The sequence below is a fragment of the Dama dama genome, chromosome 33 (assembly GCF_033118175.1).
Source record: "Dama dama isolate Ldn47 chromosome 33, ASM3311817v1, whole genome shotgun sequence".
In the NCBI taxonomy this organism is placed as follows: Eukaryota; Metazoa; Chordata; class Mammalia; order Artiodactyla; family Cervidae; genus Dama; species Dama dama.
The window spans coordinates 39396706-39409168 of NC_083713.1; the positions used below are offsets into that span (position 1 = coordinate 39396706).

At 35.2% G+C, this 12463-nt stretch overlaps 1 protein-coding gene across 21 annotated transcripts in view; it reads left to right on the top strand.

The window, feature by feature from the left end:
• Window positions 1–12463, top strand: part of BAZ2B (bromodomain adjacent to zinc finger domain 2B) — a 313340-nt gene that overhangs the window by 229442 nt on the left and 71435 nt on the right. For 17 of the 21 annotated variants that reach the window (XM_061135321.1, XM_061135323.1, XM_061135319.1 and 14 more), the window contains 5 exons: window positions 5769–5834; window positions 7574–7639; window positions 10681–10725; window positions 10946–10972; window positions 12203–12268. In XM_061135321.1, the coding sequence (XP_060991304.1) occupies window positions 5769–5834; window positions 7574–7639; window positions 10681–10725; window positions 10946–10972; window positions 12203–12268 (270 nt within the window). The remainder of the gene's footprint in view (window positions 1–5768; window positions 5835–7573; window positions 7640–10680; window positions 10726–10945; window positions 10973–12202; window positions 12269–12463) is intronic. The other 4 variants (XM_061135327.1, XM_061135330.1, XM_061135337.1 and 1 more) reach the window with 1 other exon arrangement.

The window sequence follows — 12463 nt, forward strand, 5'->3', positions numbered from 1 at the left end:
ATGGCTCTCTCTAAGGGTCTTTCCAGTATTGATTAAAGCAGTATGATTAGAAAGAGTTGGTACAGAAATGAGTTTGAGAATTTAGTTTGTAGTCAGGCAGCCTAGTGTTGAATTATGGACTCTGCTACTGAAGAAATTTGTAACCTTAGATAAATTACTTAACCTCTAAGTCTCTATTTCCTCCACTGTAACAGAAAACAACTGCATCCTCTGAAGATTAAATGAGGTAATGAATGTAAAATTCCGAAGACAGTGCCTGGCACTGACAAAGCAAATGCTCACTTTTTAAAAGATGATAAAGATAAACTCATTTACTGTAATGTAAAGTACTCAGGAGTAAACTTGAATTCCTTACTTAGTTTCCTAATTGTCACTACTAAGGCTGACTTCTAAATATATATATATCTACCATATATAAATAAATGCATTTGTTAAAAAATATTTACTGTATGTTACAATAGGTAAAAATAAGCTTATATCTCATTTAAAAGTGAAATACAGCTGTTTCTATCACACTTTTTTCATCAGTCAGTTCAGTTCAGTCGCTCAGTTGTGTCCAACTCTTTGCAACCCCATGAACTGTGCCACGCCAGGCTTCTGTGTCCATCACCAACTCCCAGAGCATGCTCCAACTCAAGTCCATCGATACAGTGATGCCATCCAACCATCTCATCCTCTATTGTCCCCTTCTCCTCCCGCCTTCAATATTTCCCAATATCATGGTCTTTTCATATGAGTCAGTTCTTCACATCAGGTGGCCAAAGTATTGGAGCTTCAGCTTCAGCATCAGTCCTTCCAGTGAATATTCAGGGTTGATTTCCTTTAGGATTGACTGGTTTGATCTCCTGCAGTCCAAGGGACTCTCAAGAGTCTTCTCCAACACCACAGTTCAAAAGCATCGATTCTTCTTCGGCACTCAGCTTTCTTTATAGTCCAACTCTCATATCCATACATGACTACTGGGAAAACCATGACTTTTGACTAGATGGACCTTTGTCAGCAAAGTAATGGTTCTGCTTTTTAATATGCTGTCTAGATTGGTCATAACTTTTCTTCCAAGGACCAAGCATCTTTTAATTTCATGGCTACAGTCACCATCGACAGTGATTTCAGAGCCCAAGAAGACAAAGTCTGTCACTGTTTCCATTGTTTCCCCATCTATTTGCCATGAAGTGATGGGACCGGAAGCCATGATCATAGTTTTTTGAATGTTGAATTTTGAGACATCTTTTTCACTCTCTCTCACTTTCATCAAGAGGCTCCTCAGTTTCTATTCACTTTCTGCCATAACAGTGGTGTCATCTACATGTCTGAGATTATTGATATTTCTCCCAGCAATCTTGATTCCTGCTTGTGCTTCATCCAGCCCAGTATTTCGCATGATATATTCTGTAAATATGTTAAATAAGCAGGGTGACAACATATAGCCTTGACATACTCCTTTCCCAATGTAGAACCAGTCTGTTGTTCCATGTTGGCATTTGATCTCTGGTTCCTCTGCCTTTGCTAAATCCACCTTGAACATCTGGAAGTTCTCGGTTCATGTACTGTTGAAGCCTGGCTTGGAGAATTTTGGGTGCTACTTTGCCAGAGTGTGAGATGAGTGCAATTGTGTGGTAGTTTGAACATTCTTTGGCATTGCATTTCTTTGGGAATGGAATGATGAAAACTGACCTTTCCCAGTCCTGTGGCCACAGCTGAGTTTTCCAAATTTGCTGGCATATTGAGTGCACCACTTTCACAGCATCATCTTTTAGGATTTGAAATAGCTTAACTGGAATTCCATCACCTCCACTAGCTTTGTTTGTAGTGATGCTTTTTAAGGCCCACTTGACTTCGCATTCCAGGATGTCTGGCTCTAGGTGAGTGATCACACCATTGTGGTTATGTGGGTCATTAAAATCTTTTTTGTATAGTTCTTCTGTGTATTCTTACCACCTCTTCTTAATGTCTTCTGCTTCTGTTAGAGCCATACTATTTCTGTCCTTTACTGTGCCCATCTTTGCATGAAATGTCCCCTTGGTATCTCTAACTTTCTTGAAGAGATCTCTAGTCTTTCCCATTCTGTTGTTTTCCTCTATTTCTTTGTACTGATCACTGAGGAAGGCTTTCTTATCTCTCCTTGCTGTTCTTTGAAAGTCTGCATTCAAATGGGCATATTGTTCCTTTTCTCCTTTGCCTTTAGCTTCTTGTCTTTTCTCAGCTATTTGTAAGCCCTCCTCAGACAACCATTTTGCCTTTTTGCTCTTCTTTTTCTTGGGGATGGTCTTGATCCCTGCCTCCTGTACAATGTCACAAACCTCTGTCCATAGTTCTTCAGGCACTCTATCAGATCTAATCCCTTGAATCTATTTGTCACTTCCACTGGATAATCATAAGGGATTTGATTTAGGTCATTCCTGTATGGTCTAGTGCTTTCCCATACTTTCTTCAGTTTAAGTCTGAATTTGACAATAAGGAGTTCATGTTCTGAGCCACAGTCAGCTCCCAGTCTTAATTTTGCTGACTGTCTAGAGCTTCTCCATCTTTGGCTGCAAAGAATATAATAAATCAATTTTGGTATTGACCATCTGGTGATGTCCATGTTGTAGAGTCATCTCTTGTATTGTTGGAAAAGGGTGTTTGCTATGACCAGTGTGTTTTCTTGGCAAAACACCCTTAGCCTTTACCCCGCTTTATTTTGTACTCCAAGGCCAACCTTGCCTGTTACTCCAGCTATCTCATGATTTCCTACTTTTGCATTCCAGTCCCCTATGATGAAAAGGACATCTTTTTTTGGTGTTAGTTCTAGAAGGTCTTGTAGGTCATCATAGAACCATTCAGTCTCTTTGCCATTAGTGGTTGGTGCATAGACTTGGATTACTGTGATATTAAATGGTTTGCTTTAGAAACGAACAGATCATTCTGTCAGTTTTTAGATTGCACCCAAGTACTGCATTTTGGACTTTTTTGTTGGTATGAGGGCTAGTACATTTCTTCTAATGGATTCTTGCTTCAGTAGTAGATATAATGGTCATCTCAATTAAATTTGCACATTCCAGTCCATTTTAGTTTGTTGATTCCTAAGATGTCGATGTTACTCTTGCCATCTCCTGTTTGACCACTTCCAATTTACCTTGTTTCATGGATCTAATATTCCAGGTTCCTATGCAGTATTTTTCTTTACTATTTTATAGCATATCCTATTTCCTGATGGCGAGAGATCCTTCAAATTTTATCAGCACTTTACCATTTGTCCCCAAGTTAAGCCCTTTGGGGTGAATTTTATTTTATTTTATTTTTCCGTTTATTTTTATTAGTTGGAGGCTAATTACTTTACAATATTGTAGTGGTTTTTGTCATACATTGACATGAATCAGCCATGGATTTACATGTATTCCCCATCCCGATCCCCCCCTTATCAGCACTTTAAATTCAGCTTTGTGATCCTAAACTCTTAAGGTGGCTATAACCTAAATATACATAGTTTTTAACTTGTCATCAAAGAAGCATCGTAGTTCCAATGTCCCAGAAACGTTAACACCAATGAATTTTCATCAAGATATTTACCTGAGGGTAGTTTCAGAATGCCATGTAACTTATTCCTTATTGCCAGTAAAGTTAATCAAAGTAGAGCCTAGGTCTACTCACATAGTCGGTTACATAATGCCTATTTTAAAGTCAGCATTAGTTCTAGAATAAAATAGTAGCATGTGCTTCTGGATCATTTATTCCACCTAGTAAGCCAATATCACCAGATAGTTTTTAAGGAAATATTCTGGAAGCTTGCAAAAGTATTATTATGAAACAGAAAGAACAAAGGCATTGGAATATAAAATACAGAGCTCTGTAGTTTCCTTTTAAGGCAAAATCTTTACTTTTTACGAACTTTAGTTTTCTTTTAGTAAAATTTTATTTATTAGAATTTTTTTTTTGCCACACCATGTGGCATGCAGGATCTTAGTTCCCCAACTAGGGATCATACTCATGCACCCTGCACTAGGAGCACAGACTCTTAACTACTGGACTGCCAGGGAAGTCCCTAGTTTTCTATTAGGTAAAAAGAAGAAAAGTTCAACTCTTTTTATGATAAAAAAAGATATTTTATGTAAAGAGCTCAGTTCAGGTATTGGATACCCAATATTATAAGGTAAACCTATATTAAAGAAAGTAATAAAAAATGTTTATCTCTGCTAATGCTAATGACACCACTACCAAATACACACACACACACACACACACACATATATATATATTACATATATATGTCATATATGTGCATGATATATATATATCTCAACTTCAGAATAAAGCTTTAGATTGAGTATACATAAGATGAGGATTAAAAAAAAAGAGATGAAAATTCCATACCTATCTATGTACGTAAGAGAACAGTGAATGCATTTTGCTGACTTGAGAACATACCTCATTATAGGATTGACAAAAGTGGAAAAATTAAATAAAGAGCATGCTTTACTTAGGTCTCAAGTTCCAATCTGAATAAATACTTCAGATATGGATCAAGTACAGCTTTCTCTTGGAAATGAAACAAAAGATACATTAGGGCTTTTATTTTTTGCAAGCTATATTTAGTATTCAAAACTAAGATAGGGTCACCAATAGCAAAATCATAGAATGTGAACAGTCTTCTAAAATCAGAACAGTAATTCCAGAAATCTTATTACCCTGCAATAGACTGCTGTAGGGGATCGGTAACATCAGTGTGCAAAAAAACCAAAGAAATGTTTAAAAACACATTGACATGTAGCTTGAAATGATACAACTAGCACCTGGAAATTGAAGCAGGTAATATAATTTTTCATCAGTATAAGATGTGTTGGCTGTGGAAATAGTACAACAAATGCAATTTGCTAGTAGGAAAATTTGGGTGTTTGGGGAAAACTGTGTATTATTATCATAAGTGCCAATTTGAGCCTTTCAAAGGGGTTTATGAACATGAAATTGTTAACATTCTGCTTATAGCATATGAGATAATGTTTAAATCAAAATGTAAAGTTTTATCAAACTTTAGGTGATCCTAAATTCTAAAACAATAACTAATACATTAAATTAAGACAATGTAACAAGAATTTTGTCATGTGAATAATTTTCTACAATGTTGCATTATAATTAATCCTTTTAAATTATATTACAGATTATTTCTGAATCTGTCTTATTGTAGTAGTTAAAAGCAGTGTATCAATAATATGTTATTCACCACCTGAAGTAAGAAATTATAGTATGGAAATTGTTAATAATAATCTATTATAGTTGTGTGGCACTGCACAGTTTTTTAAGCATTTTTAATTTATTCATGTCATGGTGAGAAAGGACAAGTACCTCTCCCTGGTTTACGCAAGAGTAGTTATTCTGTGCTCAAGATTACCCAGTGAATGACAGTAACTCTGGATGAGCCTTATGTTTTCTCACTCCTGTTCCTCATTACTCTTTCTCTCTTATTCTGTCCTATATTTATTTCAAAATAGTTATAATTGCAAATATTTATAAAACTCCACAGGCTAAATGAATTTAATCATATTGGTTTACCTGATTTCTGTATACTTATGTAACATTTGTATTTTACAAGTGGTTTTAAGAAACTTGATAAAATCACATTAATTTGACATGAACATACATATATGATATTAAACTAAACAGTTAAGTTTTATATCCACCATGGGAAAATTTAGTAATTCTGTACTAATATCTTAAATTATTTGATTCTACTTAAATACTTTCCACCTGGATATTTAGTTTATTATCTTAAATTGTTATAATTTTTTCTACAGGAAAAAATTAAGAGAATACAACAAATCAGAATGGAAAAAGAGCTTCGAGCCCAGCAAATTCTAGAGGTAGAATTCTTAAATGTGATATGATTAAAGTAAATATAGTCACATATTTTAAAGTCTGAAAAATTGAAAATCTTACCTGTGTAGTCTGTCACTCTTACAGTATGTCCATCAGAAATTCTTTTCAAGCATGATGCATAGAGTAAGACCTTATTTAGCAAACTCATCTTATCCTAATAACCCGGGAAATAAGACAAAAGGAAAAACTTCTGAACAACCAGTATAGGTGTCATAAAGTTCATGGCTCAAAGTCGTGTTCTTTACTTCTAGAAAAGTCATTAGGACTAATAGATATTTACTTTTAATTTAGAAATAAAACATTGAAAAAGTGAAAGTAAATTTTAAATATAGGAATAGTTTAACTAGCTGGTTTTTATGGTTTCTAATACGCCTTGCTTCCCTGGAAGCTGATGGAATAGGACTAGAGGACATATATTGGAATCAGTAAGGTAATAGCCACAAGATAGCAGGGAAAAATACAGAAAAACTCCAACCAGCATATATAGGAATTCAAAAGCCTAACAAGATTGTCTGTAATCTTTTAGTTGACTAGCAAGCAGTTTTCAACACCTTATTATTAATAACTGAAAGGCATTACTCTGTTGAACTGTACAGTATAATAACTGGTGTTCAGAATAAGCCCCAAGTCATCAAGAAAAAGTCAAATTATATTTAGTATGCTGTGTCTAAATAGTATATATCTCAATTATTTCCATCCAAAATCGTGAAAATAAATAAATATTCGGGGTTGAACATTGGTGTAGCCTCCCAGCTAGGCTTCCCTTTTGGCTTATCCTCATGCAGTGCGGGAGACCTGGGTTGGATCCCTGGGTTGGGAAGATCCCCTGGAGGAGGGCATGGCAACCCACTCCAGTGTTCTTGCCTGGAGAATCCTCATGGACAGAGGCTGGTGGGCTACAGTCCGTGAGGTCGCAAAGAATCAGACACAACTGAGCGGCTGATCACAGCACAACCTCCCAGCTATTCAGGAAACTATTGCTGTATAGATGATTTATTCCCTGAGGGTGTCAAATAGATGAAGCTTTCTTTTGTATGATTTTTCCTTTTGGAAATATATACATATTTCCTAACCCATTTTAAATAAATTTTTAAAAATCCAAATAAAAGTACTAATATCTTAGAGTAAATTAATAACTACTGAATAATTATGAAACTACTAGATAGTTAATGACTTTAGGATTATGAAACTCAGATTTGGCATCATGGTCTTGATATTCAAAATGTACTTCAAGAAAGATTATAAGTTTCCATTCTGTCTTTCTTGAAAACCTTGAATTTAATCACAATAAACAGCTAGAGAAAAATAGCTTATATTTACTGTTTAAAATCTATCCCATCTTCCTAATTTTTTACAGTGATCATGTTTTACTTTTAAAAATCAGAAAAAAGCAAATATTATATAAAAAACTTTTTTTCTGTGATTGTTTTAATGTAAAATAAACAATTATTTCAGACTTTCAGTAGAATTGAAAAAATCAAGAAAAGCTGACATTCTTAAAAATTTTAAGAATTTTTTACATCTTAATGCTAATCTTTACATTAGAAATGAAAATTAGTTTGTAAATATAATATTAACTGTGAGAAAATCTGTAATTGTCTACATGTATGTCACGTGTTGTTTTCTATCTTGTGAGTCATGTAGCTCCATGTTCAAGTCATAGATTATTTTCAGGTTGCAGTGGTACCGTTGTATGACTTTGAGACCTGTTTTCCATGCACAGGCAAAAAAGAAAAAGAAGGAAGAAGCAGCAAATGCCAAATTATTGGAGGCCGAGAAACGAATAAAGGTTAGTTTAGATGAGAATCTGTTTTCATTTTTTAAGAATAAAAATTATATGGTATTATATTAGTATCAATTATCACCAACTCAATGGACATGAGTTTGGGTAAACTCTGGGAGTTGGTGATGGACCGGGAGGCCTGGCATGCTGTGGTTCATGAGGTCGCAAAGAGTAGGACACAATTGAGCGACTGAACTGAACTGATACTAGTATCAGTTATATTAAAAATAGCCCTCCTCAAAATGACTAGCTGAAAAAAATGTTGAGCACAGATAAAACGTGCATAATGTGTGTTTTTAGTGTATATATATATTGTATATATATTTTTATATATTATTATACAGGTTCTGTTTGATACTTTGAGCTCTTTAAATAGTAGATATCAAATCAGAAATATAAACTATCACATAATACGTGTATATAGTTTTAATGGATAAGATCTCCCCAGAGCTATTTATGTTCCAAATTCAGTTCTCTCCTTAGATTATAATTTTCTCTTTGTTAATGTCTAGCAACTGTTTTTAGCTATTAAAAAGTGAAAAGCCTGCCAAAACCAAAACTTAGCTTTATCAGCTATAACTTACCAATACTAAAATTAGCCATTGCTATTTACTGTAACTTCATATGTTGTTTGGAAATGTTTTGGTTTTGATTTTCTGGCATGAAGCATGAAAGAAGTTGGACCCTCATGCCCCTTCTAACCACTGCCCCCCGCCCCTGCATATACACATTCCATCTCTTATCTTCCACTTTTTCTGATAATTGTTTACTGAAATTGAGCATCCAGGTGGGCCTAACAGTTCAAGAAATAGCCACTACTATTACATCCTATTACACAATGGTGTGATCACTCACCCAGAGCCAAACATCCTGGAATGTGAAGTCAAGTCAGCCTTAGGAAGCATCACTACAAACAAAGCTAGTGGAGGTGATGGAATTCCAGTCAGGCTATTTCAAATCCTAAAAGATGATGCTGTGAAAGTGGTACACTCAATATGCCAGCAAATTTGGAAAACTCAGCTGTGGCCACAGGACGGGAAAAAATCAGTTTTCATTCCAGTCCCTAAGAAAGGCAATGCCAAGAATGCTCAAACTACTGCACAGTTGTACTCATCTCACACGCTAGTAAAGTAATGCTCAAAATTCTCCAAGCAAGGCTTCAACAACATGTGGACCGTGAACTTCCAGATGTTCAAGCCGGTTTTAGAGAAGGCAGAGGAACCAGAGATCAAATTGCCAATATCTGCTGGATCATAAAAAAAGCCAGAGTTTCAGTAAAACATCTACTTCTGCTTTATTGACAATGCCAAAACCTATGTGGATCACAACAAACTATAGAAAATTCATCAAGAGATGGGAATACCAGACCACCTGACCCGCCTCTTGAGAAATCTGTATGCAGGTCAGGAAGGAACAGTTAGAACTGGACACAGAACAACAGACTGGTTCCATAGGAAAAGAAATACATCAAGTCTGTATGTTGTCACCCTGCTTATTTAACTTATATGCAGAGTATATCATGAGAAATGCCAGGCTGGATGAAGCACAAGCTGGAATCAAGATTGCTGGGAGAAATATCAATAACCTCAGACATGCAGATGACACCACCCATATGGCAGAAAGCAAAAAAAAAAAAAAACCTTAAAAGCCTCTTGATGAAAGTGAAAGAGGAGAGAGAAGAAGTTGGCTTAAAATTCAACATTCAGAAAACTAAGATCATGGCATCCAGTCCCATCACTTCGTGGCAAACAGATGGGGAAACAATGGAAACAGTGGCATATTTTATTTTCTTGGGCTCCAAAATCACTGCAGATGGTGACTGCAGCCATGAAATTAAAAGACACTTACTCCTTCGAAGGAAAGTTATGACAAACCTAGACAGCATATTAAAAAGCAGAGACATTACTTTGCCAACAAAGGTCCATCTAGTCAAGGCTATGGTTTTTCCAGTAGTCATGTATGGTTGTGAGGGTTGAACTATAAAGAGAGCTGAGTGCTAAAGGACTGATGCTTTTGAACTGTGATGTTGAAGAAGACTCTTGAGAGTCCCTGGGACTGCAAGGAGATCCAGCCAGTCCATCCTAAAGGAGATCAGTCCTGAGTGTTCATTGGAAGGACTGATGTTGAAGGTAAAATTCCATTACTTTGGCCACCTGATACGAAGAGCTGACTCGTTTGAAAAGACCCTGATGCTGGGAAAGATTGAAGGCAGGAGAAGAACAGGACGACAGAGGATGAGATGATGGCATTACTGACTCAGTGGACATGAGTTTGGGTAAAGTCCGGGCGTTGGTGATGGACAGGAAGGCCTGGCGTGCTGCGGTTAATGGGGTCGCAAAGAGTCAGACACGACTGAGCGACTGAACTGAACTGAACTGATTACATCTTATAAAGCTAGGGAACCAGTTGTCACCTTTTCTACATAGACTCTCTTACTTTGTTCTTTAGGTTCCTCCTCCTTTTCATAACTGCCCTTTATATTAATTTCATTCATATTTTAACTTTATGAAATACTCATGTAGTGAGATTCACAGAATTACGTGCATTAAGCTCCACCCTTTTGAAATAATGCCCTCAATTGTAGGTGGACATAAAAATCTCAAATTTATCCCTTTGTCTCTTGTCACTCTCATTCCTGTACAGTGTGTAGAAATGACATAGATCCTGTTAATCATTGACATTTTAGGAATTTATATTCAGTGTGGAGAGAGTTTTAATCAGCTAGACATGAAGGTTGCTTACTATGTTTTTTTTTTAAAGTGCCATTTGTATGTGATATACTCTATCCATCTAGCTAGTCAGTTCTGTGAACATGCCATTGAAGTGTGCTGTTAAGTCAGATGTTTGCTCTTATCATATAGTTTTTATACATTAGGTAACCATATGAAGTTGCCACTTTATAAGTAAAAAAAATATTGGATATTTGAAATTTCATGTGGTTCAACCTAATAGAAGACTGTAGAATCTCAGAAAAGGAGCTTTTAATATTTGTAGCATGTTCTAAATTTTTCCTAAAAATCATATATTAAAAGTTTCTTATTTTTAAGGAAAAAGAAATGAGAAGACAGCAAGCTGTTCTTCTAAAGCATCAGGTCTGTATACACACAAATACATACAAATTTTGAAATGGACATTTTATAATTTTTCTTAAATCTATTTTTGAAAAATCTTCAGAATTTTTTCTTAAAAATTTCCAATGTAATTCCTGCTTAAATTCCTTGCTTTGGTATTGGTGTCTTTTGGGGGGTTAAAAATTGGTTTCATGACTCTGTGATTTCTGTTTCATAATGTTGTGCCAACTCTTTCTACCAGGAGTTGGAGAGGCATAGACTAGATATGGTATGGGTATGTTTATTTTTGTACATCTAACACCGCATTGTGATTTGGTTGTGATATGGTTGTCATAGCAATGCATAAAGTGTAGCACTGGCTGCTGTCATATTACATACTGCTGCATGGCTTACAGCACAGTGCATTGCATACATCTGCTGTCTGTCTAGAAAAGAAACATGGGATGTGTCCAAGATTGGTAATTGAGTCATGCAAGCCTTAAAGAGGCTGCTGTCTAAAAGTTTACATTACTGATGTCACAGTGAACGTTCGATCACTATACAATTAGATACAATTATGACCCATATTCTCCCATCATTCTAGATGCAAAACTGCCATTGAATACAATGGGAATTTTGGGTTAGTTTGATGAGAGAATATGAAATATATTCTGGTTTTATGGACAAATTTTAGAAATTTTTAGAAATATCCCTTTGGGTGAACCACATATATTTAAACAAAAAGAACTGTTTCAACATTATACCTATGTGATTTTTTTTTTTTTAATAAAAGGAGACTATCAAAGTAAGCTAGTGCTTACTTTATTTTCATACTGTGCCTTTTAGATTTAACTTGTGAGCCCATGGTGCAGCTTTAGTGGCTTTTAATACTGCATCAAGGGACAGACATCAGTAAACAGGAATATCTCATTTCATTGATGGTGTTATATGAACCATGACTAGTTTAAATTGGTATAAAAACTTTAAAGAAAAACTTTCTAATTTGTCGGTGGATTTACAAAATGATAGTGTATTTGAATAAAAGTAATTCTAAAACCGTGAAGTAAAAATGATTTTAAAGCAATTTCTGCCTGATCTAAATAAAAATTTAAGAATACAACCTTTAGTTTAATTGGCTATAGTACATATTTGTGGTTTTTCTAATAGCAGATGTAAGGTAACTGACCTGTTCCAGCCAACCATTATGCTTTTTGTTCTGCCAGCTTTTGAAGGAGCATCACAACTGACCATAAGTAAATCTTGTATGCTTCTGTTTACACTGTCTCCATGTTCATTGCTTTACCTTTTTGCTTTTGATTGTTCTTGTATTTGCTTTCTAAACCTGAACTAAAACATGCACAGACTGGCCATTCTTGTCTTATATTTAGTATTTACTGTGACTTGTCTATAAATGCTAAACATGCTATACAGAGTTTTTTGTTTTGTTTTGTTTTTCCATTTGAAGATCAAACTATTAACTATGATTGAGTTATATTCCTAATTTTATCTGGCTTAATAGGAACGAGAGAGAAGGCGACAACATATGATGCTTATGAAAGCTATGGAAGCTCGTAAAAAGGCAGAAGTAAGTGTATATTTCTAGAAAAATATTATCTTGCCATAAATTAATATTTTTCTTAAATGTTGACTCTTCTAAATATAATTGTTTTGGAGTATAGGTTTGTCATGGTTTACTGATTTTCATAAGCAAACCAAAGGTTAGAGATAGTAACTAAGTGTTAGAACATAAAAGAATGTAGGAAGGATTCCAATGTATGAG